The sequence below is a fragment of the Epinephelus fuscoguttatus genome, linkage group LG17, assembly GCF_011397635.1.
Source record: "Epinephelus fuscoguttatus linkage group LG17, E.fuscoguttatus.final_Chr_v1".
Lineage (NCBI taxonomy): Eukaryota > Metazoa > Chordata > Actinopteri > Perciformes > Serranidae > Epinephelus > Epinephelus fuscoguttatus.
In genome coordinates, this window is record NC_064768.1 from 36494884 (window position 1) to 36513636 (window position 18753).

Genomic DNA, 18753 nt, shown 5'->3' on the forward strand with positions numbered 1-18753 from the left:
TTCTGTTCCTCTTTTAGAGAAAAAGCCAAGTCTAACTCGTTCATTGTAGCGGCCAAAGCCGTTTCAAACAACTGGTGTTCATCCGTAGCCATCTTGCAGTGTTTACTGACTGATTCTGGACTTCGTCGTCGCAGCGCTGTTGTCATCTGTTTAGCTCGCCTCTGGCCCGCCTATATCAGATACACCGATGTGATTGGTGCAGCTCGGTTTCATGGGCATAGGTAATGAGCATCATTACTGATTGCCAGAGTGACTCGCTGAGCAAATTCACACTCTCAGGGTGCAGAGCGTACTCTGGTCAGAGGAGGAGCAGTAGAATGGCAGGTGCAGTCAAAGTGAAACTGAACTGTTCATTGTGCGGGGTCTAAAAGTTTGCTCTCACTGGCCTCTGCAGCAGCTGCTCCTCTTATCCATCGTTTTGATCTGATCAGCTCTGACTGGATTGATGGATCTATTATGCACCTCTGGACTCAAACTTTACAAACTGCTGCTGAGGAAAACAAGAACTCATTAAGAGTTACGTGCTACATTCACGGACCTGCAAAAACCTCTGAAGAACACAGGACATGGACGGTTTTCAGTTCTGAAAATGATTAAAAGGTGTCCGACCCTGTAGTTACCTCAGCTGAAGAGAACACAAGGTCTCTGTTTAAGATTATTGTTGGAGACAGCACAACACATGCACAAGTAGGCAGAGCCTGAAGCATCCGTGTATTCAAGCAGACTCTTGTTATTTATTTGATGGAATAAAAATGCAAGAAGAGTGCTCGCTCTTCTTACGTATGACTTTCTGGGGCTTTGTTCCAGGCTGGTAGCACCCTGAAGAAAAAGCTGAGATGTAATACAAAGGAATGAGTAGAGTGTGTGTTTCGCTCTATTTTGCCTATTATTGGAGGAACACCTTTATGTACAAGTCTCCCTGTTTTATGTTTTATTATTTTACCAAGACTGTTTTCTGATCTGCTGCAGTTTGCTGTATTAATTTGCTGTTCCTGCTGTTTGCTGTTGGTACAAACTCAACATTTCCTCCGTGTTTACCTGCTGTCACGGTAAATTTAGCATAATCCACATTTTCACTGCTTTAATTCCATCAACACAACAACATATTCATTCCAAGCACACCACTCTGTTGCTCTGACTCTCTCTTTTTAACAGATATCCTCCTCTAGTTGGTTCTGTTTTACCAATCGTGTGTGTGGGTGTTATGGTTTGATAGTCTGTGTAAATATGTCTGTCTGTCTATCGTGAGCCCAATTGCCTGAGCTGCTGCAAAGACCAGTAATTTCCCCTCTCTTAGGGGAAATTGCAGGGCTTTGCTTTCCACTGACGTCAGAGAGAGATATGATTCCTTTGACGTCAGAGTGTGGGCTCTGGGCGTCATTTTTGGGTATTGTCTGTGAGGTTGAAAGCAGCAGCGCCTGTGGTGGTGCCTAACACAGCTGCAGATAGTGCAGCTGCGACTGTGTCCAGACTGATTCCGTCAAGGTCATGAATACAAAACCATTCATTTATTCTTCACATGCCGACAGTGGCACCATGAACCCTGTGATCTCAAATGTTCTATCATTTTCAAATATTTAAAACTAAATTGCTTCCAGGGCAATTATTGGACTATTAGTGCAAGCCAAGAGTGATGTTTGCAGTCTAACAAGATAAAGTGACCACAGTTTATTGAGATAAATTACACTGATGTCATTGTTTTAAATGTAAAATAGATCTACATTGCTAAAAATACACAAATGTGGTGTGTACATAGTGTGTTAATATGAGTGAGGGTAGACAAAATAATAGGAATACCTCTCATTATGATGCAGTTTAATAGTAGGATTAATGAAATTCAAAGAGATGAGTTTTGAGGCGTGATTACAAGGTGGAAAGAAAGTTGATGTTACAGTTGATCAGTGGGAGGGAGATCCAGAGGCGGGAGGCAGAGCACCTCGACGGCTTCGGACCAGTGGTTCCCAACTGGTGGGTCGGGGTCCAGAAGTGGGTCGCGGGTCGATTCTGAATGGACTGCAAGTGACTCTGAAACATGTTACGCTTGTAAAAAAACACACTCTATTTTTAGGTACAGTGAATTTCCAGCACAGAGCTTTTACTTTGAAGTACTGTTTCCTGCTGTAGAGAGACAGCAAACTAGCTCGACGACATCGTCAAATGCAAGTATGAACATGTTGAATATATTAAACTGCGTGGACCTTAAACTAATGAGTAAGGAGAAATCTGGACCCCGAAGGTGGACCAGTTGGGAACCACTGCTCTAGACCCCATGGTGGTCAGGCGGGCTGGGAGTGCGAGTGGGGGTGTGGATGTGCAAGAGTTCGGAGAGGTACAGAGGAGCTAGGTTGCTAGCTCCACTGTTTTTTGTTTTTTTTTGTTGAAGTCGCACAATACTAGTGACAAAGGTAATAATAATATCATACAGTAATATACGTACAATTCAAATCTATATGTATTTTAAATCCTTATATGAGGGGATGCAACTCAATTTAAAGGTGCAAGTCAGTCCAGTGTAGGCACACTACTGGAGCTAGCATCCATCACAGGAAGTATCGTGCAGTGAGTACTTGCCAATCACATCACAGTAGGGCGGGACGAGGCGAAACATGCTCGGGGAGAAAAAAATAATGCGTCACTAGCCAATTAGATCGAATTCAGGCAATTAACGTTAGCTGTTGCTAATGCTAAATGAGCTACGTGAAAACTGCCCCCAGCTTTTAAAACAAGAAGCCACAGAAAGGGTTTTAAATATGCACTTGGCTACATCCACAGTAGTGAGATGAATGCTTTTCAAATCTTCAAATGGTGTGCTTTGCTTTGACAAGAGGACAGGATTGAATATGAGCAACAAGGGATGTGTTTGGCAACAAACCCTAACCCACATTATAATGTAATAAGCTAATGGCCCTTGCCTTTGAAAATAACTCCGTTAGCTGGACATGCTAACATTTGCAGCGTTCATTTGAGCAGATGGACATTGTTTAATCCATTCCTTACGCAAAGGCTGAAAAACACCATCCTACAAACTCTTCACATACCAAGTACTGCTTTTTCTGCAGCGCCATGATCAATGTTTCGGCCTGTGGAGAAATCCAAAGCTTGTCAGTCCCACCATGCTGACTTACACTTGCTAAAAAGTGATTGAACAATTGCTGTTCAGGGGTGTTGTCTAGCAAATGGTTGATTAAGTGCACATAATAGCCGTAGATTACTGAAAAGAAGGATACAATCTAAAACACATTTTACTCCTTTGAACACGACAAGCAGTAAATGATAGTAATAATATACAATTTAATCTAATACTCCTGCCTTTGATCAAATGCATTAAGTTCAGACTGGTTTCCTGGTGATTGTCAAATAACTGAGGAACACGGCTCTTCTTGGGAGTGTGAGAAATATAGAAATTCACTAACTAATGACAGATAGGTAGATAGATAGGTAGATAGATCGATAGATCAGTGGCTAGGTAGATAGATCGATTGGTAGGTAGGTAGATAGATAGATAGATTAATAGATAGATAGATAGATAGTTAGGTAGACAGGTAGATAGGTAGATAGATAGATAGATAGTTACGTAGGTAGGTAGGTAGGTAGGTAGGTAGGTAGATCAATAGATAGGTACGTAGGTAGATAGATAGATACATACATACATAGATAATTAAAACACTTCATTACAATATAACTTTAATTAAATGGTTGATGTCTAACAATGTTTGATACCCTGATCTCCGTGGTAGTGATAGCCTTGTCTTTATACTCTTTTGCTGACTGTGCGATGCCATGACGTGTTTCAGATGGAATCAGTGTGACAGGCCTGCCCATCTCCAGTCCGCTGCGCCAAGTCCTCAAACCCAGGGCCGAGACCAAGAACGTGGGCAGTGAGTCCGGCAAGGCAGAGTACAGCCATATTAAGGTAAATGAACAATAGCCTGTGTAAAGTGCATCACCAATTGTTCCTGTTGTTTTGCTCAGTCATTGATTAAGATGCAAGCAGTTGTTTTCTTTTGTTTTTCCTGGCTTGTGCCAAAGTTGCTCACTGCGACTTTTCTGCTGACAATGAATATCTCAGGTTGGGATATTTAACCCCCTCAGTCTCTCTTTTTCTTTCTCTTTACACCACTATATTTGTGTGCATATCTTTGCAAAAGTTAAATCTATGGCATTAGTTACCACCAAACTGCTGCTTTTGCTATAGAAAGAATGCTGAGTTTATGTGGCTGGTGTCTCACCTTGGCTGCAGATATACTCTGCTCTTTGAATCAGGACTCAGAGCAACATAGGCATAGCAATGAGAAAAAAAAGTGTTTACAGGTTTTTTGTGTGAAGCTGCAAAGAGTGCAAAGGGGAAATATAGATAGTGTGACAGGGGAGGAAAAAAAGGCAAGAACAAGCAGTAGATTGAGCTGATCAGCAGGGGAGAAGGGTTTGTTTAGGACTGGATGTTGGAGAGGTAGAAATGGGCGGGCTGTCAGAGTGTACCTGCTGAGGGTCATCTGGAGCACAATAGCCACACCACCTGCAAGTGGGGTGGCTGCGTTGTCTTACCTTTAAAAAGCAGAAAAACCCCTTTCTCTCCTTTGTGAATCATCAGGAGAGGAAACAGCATTGATGTTTGATGTTCAGATGTGCTGCCAAACAAAGCAAACTTTTCTAACTTTCTTAAGAGAAGTTTGACAGGATGATGACTAATGGTAGAGAGAATGCAGGAAGATCGTAGCTGCTCATGGTCAAAGAAGACTCAGTCAGTGACAAGTTTTTACTTTGAACAGTTTCACAGAAAGAGCATCTTGTGCTAGAAAATCACATTAGCAGTTCACATTAGTTATGCATACTTTATACAGTATAAAGGATGGATTTTTATTGGTTCAACTGCCAACTAAATATACAAAAGAACATTTGAAATTAAATAATAAAACATAATTTATATGTGAAACCTACCCTCAAAAAAATAAAGAAAGCTGAGTCTTAATTAAAATATTTTACTGTTTTTGGTAAATGGAAATGGAAATTAATAGTGAACACAGAAGAAGTTTGAACGTCTTCTACCCTACAACAGACACATTTTTGGCTTTTTTTATGGTGGACAGGGGATCTTTATGTGGAGATAGCAGGTCAACAGTATATGCCACATAGAAGTAATATACATCATCTAAAAGCTGGAAACATGAAGATTAATTTCTAATCATAAATATGTAATAAACATTATGTTTTGTGAGGCACCTATTCAAACGTAAACGGGCTTAGGACATTATGATAGAAGTATACAAAGGTCATTCCCATGCTCAGTTATGTCTCGTAAGTTGTTGCTGTGACTGGAGGCATTATGTTTTTGGTTGTCTGTCCATCTGACCCCACTCTTATGAATTCAGTATCTCACGAACACTATGAGGGAATTCCTTCAAATTTGGCACAAATATTCACTTAGACGAACGATGAACTGATCAGAATTTGGTGGTCAAAGGAAGAGTCAAGGTCACTGTGACCTCCCAAACCATGTTTTTGGCCATGACTCAAGAATCCACATGCTCATTAGGACAAAATTTCACACAAAGGTCTAATGGGTTAAAAAGGTGAAGGAATGGCATTTTGTATCCAGAAGTTCAAAGGTCATCTTCACTGTGACATCATAACGTTCGGCAGAAATACTTTTCTGTTCATTACTCAACGTCATAACTCAGGAACAGAAGAGAGACACAGTTTTTAAATACAATTGGCCAAAATATCACATTTGTACTGCGTGCTTTTTGCAAAAGCTGCATGGGACTAGCATAAAGAGGAGATTTGTACCCATTTTCATTCAGATATCTTGAGGTAAGTGTTTCCTTGTGAAAATAGGTATACCAGTTTTTCCCTTGCCAAAATTTAGCCTAAATTTGGAGCATTATTTAGCCCCCTTCCTGACAAGTTAGCACGGCATGGTTGGTACCACTAGATTCCTTAGGTCTTCTAGTTTCATACGATACCATTTGTCATAGTTTTGCTACTACCGGCCTGCTACATCAGGAATGCTGGACAAATCACGAAGTGGAAGGGGTTACACAGTGGGGATATACAGTACAGTTCAAAAGTGCATTTGGCCACATTGCATAAAGTTTCATTAAAAACTTGTTTTTGTATACATAATGAAAGGAGGCCTAGATGAACATAAAGTTGGACTGGAATTTCTGGAATTTGAAACATATGCCGCTATAAAATCAGGCCATAGCTCATTAGCCTGGTGAAACCATCCTCATCTCATGAGTTCATATTCTATTTCGCTCCGCAGATCAGTCTGGCCATGCAATCATAAAGGCGCATTCTGGCATCGGTTAAAGCTTACCGGGCCAATCACAACTGTTTATTACTCTGGGGCGGGCACGTCATCAGAATAGGAGGGACAGGGAGCGGAGTGAATGTATTCGGTAAACAACCAACATGGCTACTGATTTTGAAACTGCAATGGTAAATGTGTTGAACGAACTGGAATGTACATTTTCTTTGAAAGCAGAACAAACAGCTGCACTGAAAGCTTTTATTGAAAAATGGATGTGTTTGCCGTCCTTCCTACAGGGTTTGGTAAAAGTTTAATTTACCAACTGGCTCCGTTGATTGGGAAAAAGATGGGACTCAGTGAAAACCCAGTGGCTATTGTTGTGTCTCCGCTAGTTGCTCTCATGGAGGAGCAGGTCAGGGAAGCGACCAAGCTGGGAATCACAGCCATGCAACTCAGAGTCCACAGTGAGGAGGAAATCCACAAAGACGGCAGCACTCTTTCCCAGACATCGTCACAGCTCATGTCCGCTGCAGCTTGCTGGTCTGTTTACAGTGGCGTTGTGCTAGCCTACGTCACACGTTTCGTTTATTCTGATTGGTTTTCCGTCTTTTCAATTGCATGAAGGGGCACTTTGAGTGACAGCTGTTGATACCGCCCCTCGGGAATAGAGGAAATGTACACTCCATGTCCAACGCCAGGCTAATAGCTCATTGGTCCATATGAAAAATAAAGTTAATTTAAAGTGTCTATGAATGCAGTTTTGAGGCGGCCCTTATACAGCTTGTCCCCGTGTGGTTGCAAGTTGCACGAGTTGCCAGGCTTCAGTTAAAGGTTCAGGGTAGAATTTGTGCACTTTACAGACATATATCACCTGGATTATTGGTTATACTGAAGGAAAACCGATGTGAGGATATAAGGAACTCCATTTTGTGTTATTCCTGAACATATTTATGAACCTTTACCCTCGATATGGATTTCCAAAATTCTCACCACTGTGAAGAGCCAATTCCACTGATTGTATCTGTCAGAGTTGTAGTTTGCATCCCTACTATACTTCCAAATCCTCCTCATGCTGCACAGCAACACTGCAGGTTAGAAGCACAATTCTTTCCCCTTTGGATTTATTGCATAACCTGTTAGATATCCAATACCTTTGCTGTACAAGAATAAAAGAACCAGCCATTGTTAAAGGCAAGCTGGGCATTTTAATCAGTGGTTAGGCTTATTAAAGGCAGTGTTTGACTGACAGCTCTGACTTTTCATAGCAGAATATATGGTGTTGAATCCATGGTTTAAGTAAAGCCAATTACACAGGGGCTCTCCACCTGCTAAAAGTCTGCTTTAAAGCAAGTTGTGAGGACATGAGCTCCTTTTTCTTTTTCTTTTGTAGACGTGCTGTTGGACATACAGTAGACACCAGAGTGACTGATTCACTGTGTGCTCAACCAAAGCCTGAGCACTGCCTGTACACTGTAGTAAATATATTCTGGGTTTCCAGCTGCATGAGTCATCATCATTAGGGGCTGTGTTGTTTTCAGCAGTTTGACTCAAACCCACAGCACCCAGCAACCACTTGACACATGATGACGTAGAAGGGGTGGACACGGAGAATATTATTAGATGTAAATCCAAGCACAGTTATGCAATACGCCAAGTTTGATGATGTTTGTCTGTGGCGGAAATAAAACTATGTTCAGCTGGACCTGACTGTTTGGATATGTGGATCATTCATTGGGTAGGTATTTGAGTTTCAGTTTTTGGATTTATTTAAATGACATTTAGATTATATTAGAGATGATTATAAATCCCAGCATTTGATTGATTGATTGATTGATTTCAACATTGACCACCACATATTGATTTTCTATTATTATTATGATTATTTTTTACTTTTGAAACTGGGTAAAATCTTTTCCCTTCATTTTTTTTTTTTGTTATCAACTTTTTTTTCTCATGATCTCCTCTCTTTATCATGAATGTTTAGCTCTGTGCCAGGGACAGTTGGTGAGTCCACCCACATACACACAGTAGTTGGGTTTCCATCCACCTATTTTTATTCGCATTTTCAACAATTGCAAAAAAAAACTTGAATGGAAACGCCAGAAATTCGATAAAAGGCCGAAATATCGCAAAAAAGTTTTTACGCTTGGAGGGGGTGGAAAAGTCAGCGTATTGATATTAGGAAAATGCGACTTTTGGCAATGGAAACAGATTTAGCGACTAAACAATGACGTAGGCTACCGAATCCTACTTCTACTTCACACACACACCTGTGTGAACTTAGAGAGAGGTAATCACTCCAGTGTCAGGTGAGTGTATTTCACAACTTACCTGAATAGACTGGATGTGTTGAATACCGCTGCATCATGCGCGCTGCCTGGTGTACCAACACAGACATCACGGCATTATGTAGGCTACGCTGACAACGCTGATATGAGTGTGATGAGAGCTCTCGCAATAGCCAAGAAGTTCCCAAGGAATCTCTCCATCTCGTCGTAGTCATGGATGTGCTGGTAATTGTTTACATCAGTTGTGGACATGAGACGCTACGTCATCTCACGGCGCCCTCTTCTTCTACGGGTGTTCTTTTGCATTTTTATTTTTCATGAGAAGCGCCACCTTCTGCTCGACCTGTTGACTCCCAATACTCGCAAAACAATAATGAATGGAAACGTGCATAAATTCGCATTTTCTTTTGCGCATTTTCACAAAATTAGCTTAAAATTTGCGATACATTTGGATGGAAACCCAGCTAGTGACAGGGCTAACTGTTAGCATCACACGGCTAACATTACCTTCACTGACACTGAATTGATCGTTTGCCGAGAGGGGAGCAGCTCAGGAGACAGTTCTGTAGTGCTGCGTCTAACCAGTGTAACAAAAACACTCAATCTTGCAAATATAAATTCAAATTTTACATTTTTTTTGAGCTAGCTTACTGTTTGTTTTATAGCGCTTTGTTAGGTCTTGGATTCGGAGCCTATTATTATGAGCACAGTTTAGTTTGGTTTCATTTAGGCTGTGTGAAAGGTGTCAGTCAAACTCCCTACATTTGAAGTGGTCATAAATTCTGACTAAATGTCCATTCCTCAATTATTTATATTCCTTAGTTGTAAATATTGTCATGTTATGTCCATTGCAAGTCCATTTGCCAAGAAGACACTTAAACCGACATGAATAATATTTTCAGTCTTTTGCTGGTGGGTCCCTAAATACTCAAAACACTTGATCCATAATTCATAAACTATAACAGACAAAACTTGGTAAAAACCAAGTATATGGCTGTGTCGTGTATGAAACAACAGCTTTTAATTTGAAACAGGAAGACAGGAAGTGGTGGCACTAACTCATGGTGTGTCTCAAATCACATACTTTAGTTAGTACACTGCCATGTAGTACACTATGTGCACTATGTACTCATTGGCGTAGTGAGCAAATTTCGACAGGGTAGTGTTGTCTCAAACCAAACACGGCTGTTGTGCACTCACCAGAAATGACAACTGCAAAGTAGCTAGTTAGCAAACTAGCATTAGCATTTGCGTTATCGTTCGCATTACCAAATCATTACAGACTGCTAAATTAACCCAGTAAACATACTGCTGGCTTATACCCGACAACAGTATAGTGGTGCTTAGTGCAAAAAACACATGTATTTGTACAATGCAGCGACTTTCATGGTCGCACAGTCCTCGGCTGCTATTTCCAGTTTGAAAAGTGGTCCCTCCCCTTCCGCTACATAGCCTAGATGGTGACCATTCAGGGCGAGAAGTGTCCATAGTTCCACACTCAACTTCTTGACCGTTTTGAGTGCGCCATCCGGGTACTCATAGTGCACTGCATTTTCCATACTTCTTAGTGTGAGTGCACTTATACACTCAAAATATTAAGTGTAAGTACAGAAGTACATGATTTGAGACACAGCATCAGTCATGGACTCATGGACTTTCACAACTTATACACTAAGTTAATTCTGGTTTTGTGGTGACGATAGACTGGACTTGCTGAAGAAGCGTCTGTGACATCACCTGCATCTTTCTGATAAGTTCAGAGACTGTGCAGTGGCAGTGGCCGCACAAAAAAAGGTTGAGCACTCTGAAAAAAGACGCTTGGCACATCAGTTTTTCTCTAGATGGCTGCATGCGGCCATATACTGTACATGCTCTCCTCATTGGGAACATTTGCAAAAAGGTACCAGCATTCAGAAAACAATGCTATGTGGACACAGGCCTTAAAGATGTACAGGTCAGGGTGGGAGTTTGATGTGTTGCATTTGAGATTATCATGCAGGAGACTGAAACCTGCGTCCCGTAACAGTCCCAAAACAGAGTTTTAATTAACATTTGCCTTTTTTATAACTGTTACTATTACCTGTAGCCACATCAGCTGTCCTGCACAGATATTGTGGAAAGTGAGGATTCTAAAAGCTCTGCCATTGTGTGTAAAAAAAGAAAATCTTGTCACTGAACATAATCTGTGTTTTTACACAATCATCCAGTATCAACATTCTTATCTCTCGGCTGCTTGTTTCTGGAAGGCTGATGAGTCGGTGCTGGCAATGCTTCTCTTCCATATTTCTTCATTATCTCACCTGTCTGCGTCTTCTCCTTTTGTGTTGGAGGCCCACATTTATGGCCAAAGTGCCTTCATCCTCAGACAGCTTTCTCACAAGCCAGTCTTCCTGATTCAATTTGTAACAGGAAGTGCGGATATGTTGCTCGCAGACATCGCTGTGAACCTTTCTAGCCCTCTTATTGCTACCTTTTTGAGCTGTTTCCGTGCATATGTTAAAGTGCTTATAGGCATTGCACTGGTGCTATGTGGATCATGATTTGTCAGTGTGTGTGCATGATAGAATGAGAGAGAATCTATATTAGCTGCTAATAACTGATTTTGGCTGGGTGGATGGATGGACAGATGCACAGGAAATTGAAAACCTTCTAGCCAAACCGGCTGGCAGCGAAGCAGGGTGTTTCCTGCATATCTGAATCTTACACTGGCCAGTCAAGTGTGACTTTGGACATCTATGACCACCTCAACCAGATTTGGGCCAGATGATTGCTCAGGCTTGAGTTTTGACATACCTTTCTTTATATTGTTTCTTTCCTATGTTTTGAATATTTGATCTGTGAGTGTCTGCTCTTTGGCACTGGCATTCCTTGGCGTGTGTACTTGAGCCCACAGACTATGAGTGCAATCAGTCATGACTGATCTGTAATCAGCACAGAAGGATTCAACATGTTTATCTCACTGACCTTTTATCACTCAATCTTAGCGCCCGTTTTTTCAGTCCTCCCACCAAATTGTGAATGCCTGCGGGCATGAAAAATGTGTATGCTGTCAGGGTGGGAAGAATCCAGCGCAGGTGAAGGAGGTCTGGCTGCTCAGACGTGTTGGTTTTGCTGATTATTTACACATTCTCAATGACTCATCGCCGAGGAGAGTGAGGGCGCTTCCACAACTTGCTTTCTTTGACACTGTCGATTAGTCCTCTAACCTCATCACCGCAGCTTTGTGTCTCATTCCACCTGCCTGTCCTCAGTGGGAGCGCATCACCTCTTTAAGCTCTGTTATAGTTTGATGGGGTCTGTAAAGAGCGCTGTGAATAAAAGTTCTGCTCTCCATTGGAATTCCCGTGCACGTAACCGAAACAGCAGCAGATGCAGAGTTTTATGGGGATTTTGCCCCCCCAACTCCATCTGTTGGGGATTTATGTGAGGGCTGACATGAGTGACAGGCTGGGAGTAAGAGAAAAGAAGGGGATACAGCCATCCCACCTTTGCGATTGCCCATGAGTCACTGTAATGCTGGCTGGCGTGCAGTCCTGCTCACTCACTCAGCCTTCCCATGAACCTATCTTCACCAGACAGATGTCATCGAGGGCATTTCAACTGAAGCTATGATAGGTCTCTCTGACACGCCCAGCGATTATCTCCAAAACGCCAAATGTCTAGGGTGCTGCAAAGCTGCATCCATCGCAATTTTGCTTCCCTCCTCATTATGCCGTGTTATTGTAATATAGAAATTGTTGTTAGAATAGAGATGTCCTGTATGTGTTCCTCTGAGGCTGAAGAGCAAACAGGCTGAGAGTGGGGAGGCTGTTACCGGGCTTCCTAGTGCCAGCATCAGCGGTTTTAGAGTGCACAATTTTCTATATGACGTGCACCTCTTAACCCAGCCAAATATGAAATGAAATTGTCCCATTTCAGGTGGTCATTGGTGAGATATTACCGGGGTGGACACTGCAGTAATATCTTTGACAGTGGCTCCCAGATTGGGTTTCAGAGACACTCAGAAGGCCTTTAGTTGGTCTTACTGGATCACTGGAAAACTGAGGGATAGTTACAAAGATTTTCTGCTTTTATATTTTTTATATTCATATATTGTTATAAAATTAAATATTGAATATATGTGGACCGTTGATCAGACAAGCCAAGTAATGTAAAGATGTCACAAAATAATAGCTCCATATACATTTGCCATATCATAATTCAGTATAAATTGATAACTGAAGATTATTCTTTAGATATAATGGGAATGATTTAAACCGTTTTACACAGCCCCAATAAGCCACAACTTGATTTAACAGATGGTGAATCTTCACTGATAACAATCCAGGATCTGATGACAGACTCTGTGGACCTGTGGATGAAAGGAAGTCCAATAGTCACTCTCCTTTTTGCTCTGTTTTGGTCTCCACCACCACCTAATTGATAGATCTTTCTTTGCCATCTAGTCATGACCATTATCAGTGTGCCTGTAGGTGCTGGGCAGATAGCATCAGAGGATTTACAGTTTCAAAACTTTTTACTGGCTTGACAGCTGCCTCACACGTCAGCTCCATCACTATCAGGCAGAAACCTTGTATATCCAAAACTGTTACATTTTGGGAAATTAAATTAAAAACAACCCTGTGTTTTTAAGATTAACAGTGTGTCATTAAAGTTGGCATTGTGTCTTTATGTACAGATACTTCCATGTGTCACCATATTATTCATTCTTTTACCAAATTCAAGCTTATATTGATTTTCAAAGTATGTGATCAGCAAACGTCGACATATTTGTTCTGTCCATTGCCTAAAACAGCTTCATCTAAGGGCAGTAAGTGCGTTGCATCACATTATCATCAACTTACAGGCTACAAAGTTTCTTGTAGCTTTGTGTGCACTCACATTTTCCTGTTGCTCAGTACATTTGGCCAAATTCTCTCTTTTTATGGGACCAGGAATGAGTGAGGTATTAGCTGGATAGCTGGATAGCTGGCTAGCTAGCGCATCCTGTGATCCCTCCGATCACTCCCTACTGCTTCGAGAGTATTTGCCAGGAGGAGAGCGTTTGGCAGCCGCTGTAGCAACTTGAATTCAGCCAGCACTGGGTGTCACAGTGGGCTGGTGGCCAGCGCCAGCACTAGGTCTAACCTGTGTAACGGCAGCAACAGAAAGTTTACATATCCAGCAGGGACTCAATTTTTCAAACAACCAGTTCTTTTTTTAAACCTTTATTCATGTAGTTTCTATATTTAGTTCTCTATTGAGAGGTCAGACGAAATTTTCTTGTCATGATTACCTTCAGCTCTGCTTTGTGTGGCACTGCAGATGGAGACAGGGGGAAGTTGTGAGGTTTTGCCGACAGTTTGATTATCCATGAAATTACAACATTTAGCCACAAGCTCTTTTTAATACGTGTCATCGGTTAAACATTTGTAAAAGCTTCAGACAGACGTAAAGGTATGAGGTTTCTGCCCTTCATTAACAGGAGGCTAAAATGAGTTTGGTGATAAAATGCTGTGAGTTTGTCACTATGAGCGACAACTTTAACATTAAACAGCCATTTGTTGTTGTTGGTATAAAACTAAACTAACTTTTGATAATCAATCATAAATGATTAAGGTGTGATTTTAGCAGCTCCCCTTTGAAAATCTTGTCAGGAAGGATTCTGCTTTGATGCTCTGTCTAAGTCACCATCTTTTTTGTTGCCTTTGGTGTTGGATTACACAACACATGTTGCTGTGTCATAATTTGAACAAGGTTTTATTTGTTTTTAGATAGCTGGTAATCATAACTCACTGCATATATGCGGCGATATTAACCTTAACCATGCTGTTGAGAAGATAAGATTGCACTTCAGAAAAGCCGATGTAAGCATTTCCTCAACAATGAAGAGTGTGTCGGTGGTTGTGTGCAGTGAGAAAGAACCTGGCCTGGAGACAAGACATACTGCCACACACACACACACACACACACACTCACTCCCAGTGTCGGGGAGGAGGGTAGGGGGTGTAGTTGGGGGGTTGTCGGGGTGGGCAGAGCTTCTTCAGGGCTAATCAAATCCAGTGGAGACAGAGGCAGAGTCGGCTGCCTGCCTGCCTGCCAGCCAGCCTGCCTGCCTGCTATTTTTAGAAGCCCAGCCCGGCCGATGGCAGTTCAGCTCTCTTCACAGATACAGATCCCAGCTCGTGATACAGATATTTATAACTGCCACAGCTGTCTGCCCAAGTGTGAAACTCCAGCTGAACAACCAAATGATTTTCTCTTTCTTGGCTAAGGATTAAAACTGCTCCTTCTCTTCTCTCTCTTTTGGCTTGCTCACCACCAACTTTATGTTCCATTTTATGCGATTTTGAATGAGCATTGGTTTTTGAAAGCTTTATTGATTAGCTGCTGATACATTGCTTATGGAAGACCGAAGAGGCCTGGCTTTCAGTGGCACAGGATTCTGCAAGGTTATTTTTCTTGTAGTCTTGAATGGAGCACACGATAGAACAAAAAAGTCCTTCATTATTTTCCTATTTTTTCTACCTGAATCTGAGGTCATTACAGAGTATGTATGTGCAGTGATCACAACTGAGATATTATGTATTTGTCTGGAATATATTCATATCCCTCTGTACCTGATTATAGTGTAAGCTAGGTGTCTGATTGCAGGTTTCTGCATTATTTCTGAATCCCAGTCATCTCTCTGTGGTCTACGTTTCTTCATCCTCTCTCCATCAGTGTCTCTATCAGCGATAGACATCCACAGCGACAAGTGATAAACTGATATCAGGTTTATTGTGGTTATCATTTTAAGATAACAGAGGGATGGAGAGATACTGACGAGGAGCTGTGTGTGTTTTTGTGTTGAAGAGGAATAGATGGATAGATCCCCTTTGAGATGCAAAAGGTATTTTAAGCCTCTGCCGTTACGCCGCCTCGCCATTCTGTATTAAAGGTTCGATGGTGGAACAGGGGGACAGAGTTGTCTTGCCTTCAAACCAGTAATGGAGATTGAAATAGAACAGAATTGGTGTCTGTGTTAAAGGGACAGACAGCAGGATGGGACCATGAGTGAGACAGGTGGGACATTTTGATGACATGTTATGCTTGTGACCCACAAGTGAGATTTAAAAAGCAGCTAGAAGCAGTTAGCAGCTAACTCAAAGAAGAAGAACAGTGGCTGAAAATGTTGGCATATTGGATAAAGTATGAGGTAAGAGAGCTCCTTATCCTCCGAGCAGAGGACCAGATCAGCTGCCACACAACAGAGACAGTGAATGATTGTTTTTGCTATATTATTATGATGCTGTCGTGTTAAACGCCACACCCATCATGCCATGTTTGCTTCCGGGATGTTGGCATGTTGTCTAAAAGTACACACTGGACCAACCATCTCCAGCTGTACCAAAACATGGAGGTGGACTGCTAGTTTATGTGACTACAAGGAGTTTTTAACCAGTCATGAAACAGCTTGCTGCTGCATGACTGTGCTCAGACTTGGGGAAAGGGTAAGGATCTCTGACATCTGGAGGGAACTTGGAGTACAGCTGCTGCTCCTTTGTGTCAAGAGGCCAGCTGAGGTTGTGAGGGCATCTGCTCAGGATGTCTCCTGGGCACCTCCCATTGGCAGAAAGGTCCTAGGGTAGACCCAGAACTCACTGGAGGGATTATAAAGCTCATCTGGTTTGGGAGCACCTCAGGGTCCCCGAGGTGGAGCAGGAATACGTTGCTAGAAAGAGGGACGTTTGAAAGCCTCCTGCCCCCACAACCTGGCCCTGGATAAACAGAAGATGGATGGATGGATGTGCCCAAGGACTATACCTAAAATACAACAAGTCTGATATTTTATTTGACATCTCAGCTTCAGTAGCTCACTAGCAGCTGCTGTTGGACCTTGCTGCTTTGTGGGTGTTACTTAACAGCCTGGCTATTGATGCCAAAGCTTACTTTGGCTGTAAACAGGTCAATCTGTGTTTATTCAGCTTTGACTCCAGAGAGATACACAGATGGAGACAGGTGAGGGTGAAAGCAATAGTTCAGTTAACCTATGATTGGACCTAAAGTGAACCTAACATCTTGGAGCTGTGTATCTTGATTGGTAGTTTCAGGCCCTTGAGGCTAAACTACACTTCACAACAGAGGACCCCCCCCCCCCCCCCAAAAAAATACAATTCATTAAGCCGTGAACACATCACCAGGCCTTTGTAAACGGGCTGTTGCTCCATGATTCTCCATCATTTACAGCACCATGCTAAAGGATCCAACAGTGTGGTGTTACTTTCTACCACATGCCGGGCACTTACCCAGACCTTACATAAAGGAAGACAGCCCTCCCAAAAGGTTCAAAGAATTACAAGGGTCGTCAGTGTTCAGAGCTGCTTCTCCTCTCTGCTGTTTGAAAACTCCTTTTGGGGGATTTTGACAGGCAGCTCCCTTGGTGCAAGATTTGGCCTTATTTGAGATGACTGTCTCCACTGAGGCCACGGGTGTGGGGTCTATCCTTTCTCAGGATGGCGAGCTTGGTTTAGCATGCAACTATCTGTCGATCTGTCAGTCTATTTTTAGATTTTCCCGTCAGGTCTTGGAAAGTTTTCCTGCTCACAGAGAGTGTGTGTTTGCCTGACGGTGGATGCTGAGAGGAGAGATGGGGAAAGGGAGATAATTAAGACTAATCAAAAGGCATAATCATCATCAGGAACACACACACAGAAAGCTAACACGCCCCACACAGCCACAGTCACCGGCTGTTTGCCAACATTTTTATTCCTACAAGCCGTTTAATCTCTTGAGTGCTTAATTTACCTGGCCGCAATGCACGGCGCTCACTGATTGGAGTTTGAAGCCGCAGCTGCAAACCACAGCTGTGCCCCCTTCCAACTTCACTTTCCACTTTATCTGTATATGGATGCCTGTTGTCTTCAGGCTACAACAACATGAAGCATATCCCTTGTGCCTCGGTGATAGATGACAGGAGGAAACATGAGAAATAGGAGGATGGATGGTGTTTGGGGTGGGGGATGTGTCACTGAGAAGCTGATTTTGGTATGGAAAACCACAGGGATTTGCAGATATTTTTTTTTGCAGCTTGCATGTGAGTCACATATGAGAAGATACTCGTCGCATCCTCCGTCTCCGTGGACATCGCATCTGCTTCCATTCCCCGTCCTATCGCTCTCTGACAGAGATGCTGCAGGGCCCGCTGTCGGCTCTTTCATTCCTGGGGTAGTAGCTGGATAAGCCCAAATGTAATTACCTGCTTCATTCTTTTTCAAGCAGGGTTGTCATTACATTTATGATAATACAGTGTTTAATTCATTTCACTTTTCTTTGGAAACTCCCTCAAATGTTGAGTGATATGATTTTCATGTGAGACTCTTATTTTGCTTTTGATTATTTGCCTTGCGATTAGCATTTCCTGTAGGAGCTGGCTGCTGGGTATCTGTAACTCATCAAATTAAACCCTCATATGACGATTGTTAATATTTGAGCAAATTGTAAAAGAGGGTGCTTGATTTCCTTTGAGAGTCAGCAAACCTGCAGGCCCGCCTTGCAGTTATAGTGTTGGCAGCGAGTCAGCATGCGGTTCTACAGCTAATTTTTCGACTGTAGTTGCAACAGGCAGGGGGGCACCTCATCCTGGCAGCGACACCACGACTCCCCTTATTTAGCTTTTAGCTCCTGGATGTACTCATCTATAAAAGACAGAGAAGAAAAGTCAGCGCCGTTCATCTTGTCCCTGATGACCTGTCGGCGCTCCGTCAGCGCTAACACTGTGATGTGGCACCGCAGGCCTCCTGTCTCTAACTGATGGCCAAATGATCTGGTCCATTAAGACCCTAACCCCAGGGATAACTGAGTTTTGTATTCGTCTTCCTAATTACTGCTCATGTAAAATACACAGCTCTGTCTGGGCTCCCAGGCAGCTTTTTATGAGCTGCGGCGAGACAGGCCAATCGGGAGAGCAACAGTTGGTTTGCCTTGTGGCTCTTTAGACTTCAGTGAGATCTCTTCAGAGGGCTGTCCTTGTTCAAAGAAAGTACTGAAATATAAACTTTGGCTTCTGAATTATTGTGTATGTATTATATAATGCAATGATTGTTTATATTTTATCATCTCACTGAAATTTATGGAGAGGTGGGACTTTTCAAGGAAATAAGTTACTCTGGTGTGTGGTGGGTGAAAAATGACACTTGAGTTTTATTTATAAAGCCCAATATCACACATCACAGTTTGCCTCAGAGGGCTTTA

The 18753-nt window shown here is 42.3% G+C and overlaps 1 protein-coding gene across 2 annotated transcripts in view; it reads left to right on the forward strand.

Annotated features, from left to right (window-relative positions):
• Positions 1–18753, forward strand: part of trappc9 (trafficking protein particle complex subunit 9) — a 315126-nt gene that overhangs the window by 113113 nt on the left and 183260 nt on the right. For both annotated transcript variants that reach the window (XM_049602007.1, XM_049602008.1), the window contains one exon: positions 3795–3913. In XM_049602007.1, coding sequence (XP_049457964.1) covers positions 3795–3913 — 119 coding nt within the window. The remainder of the gene's footprint in view (positions 1–3794; positions 3914–18753) is intronic.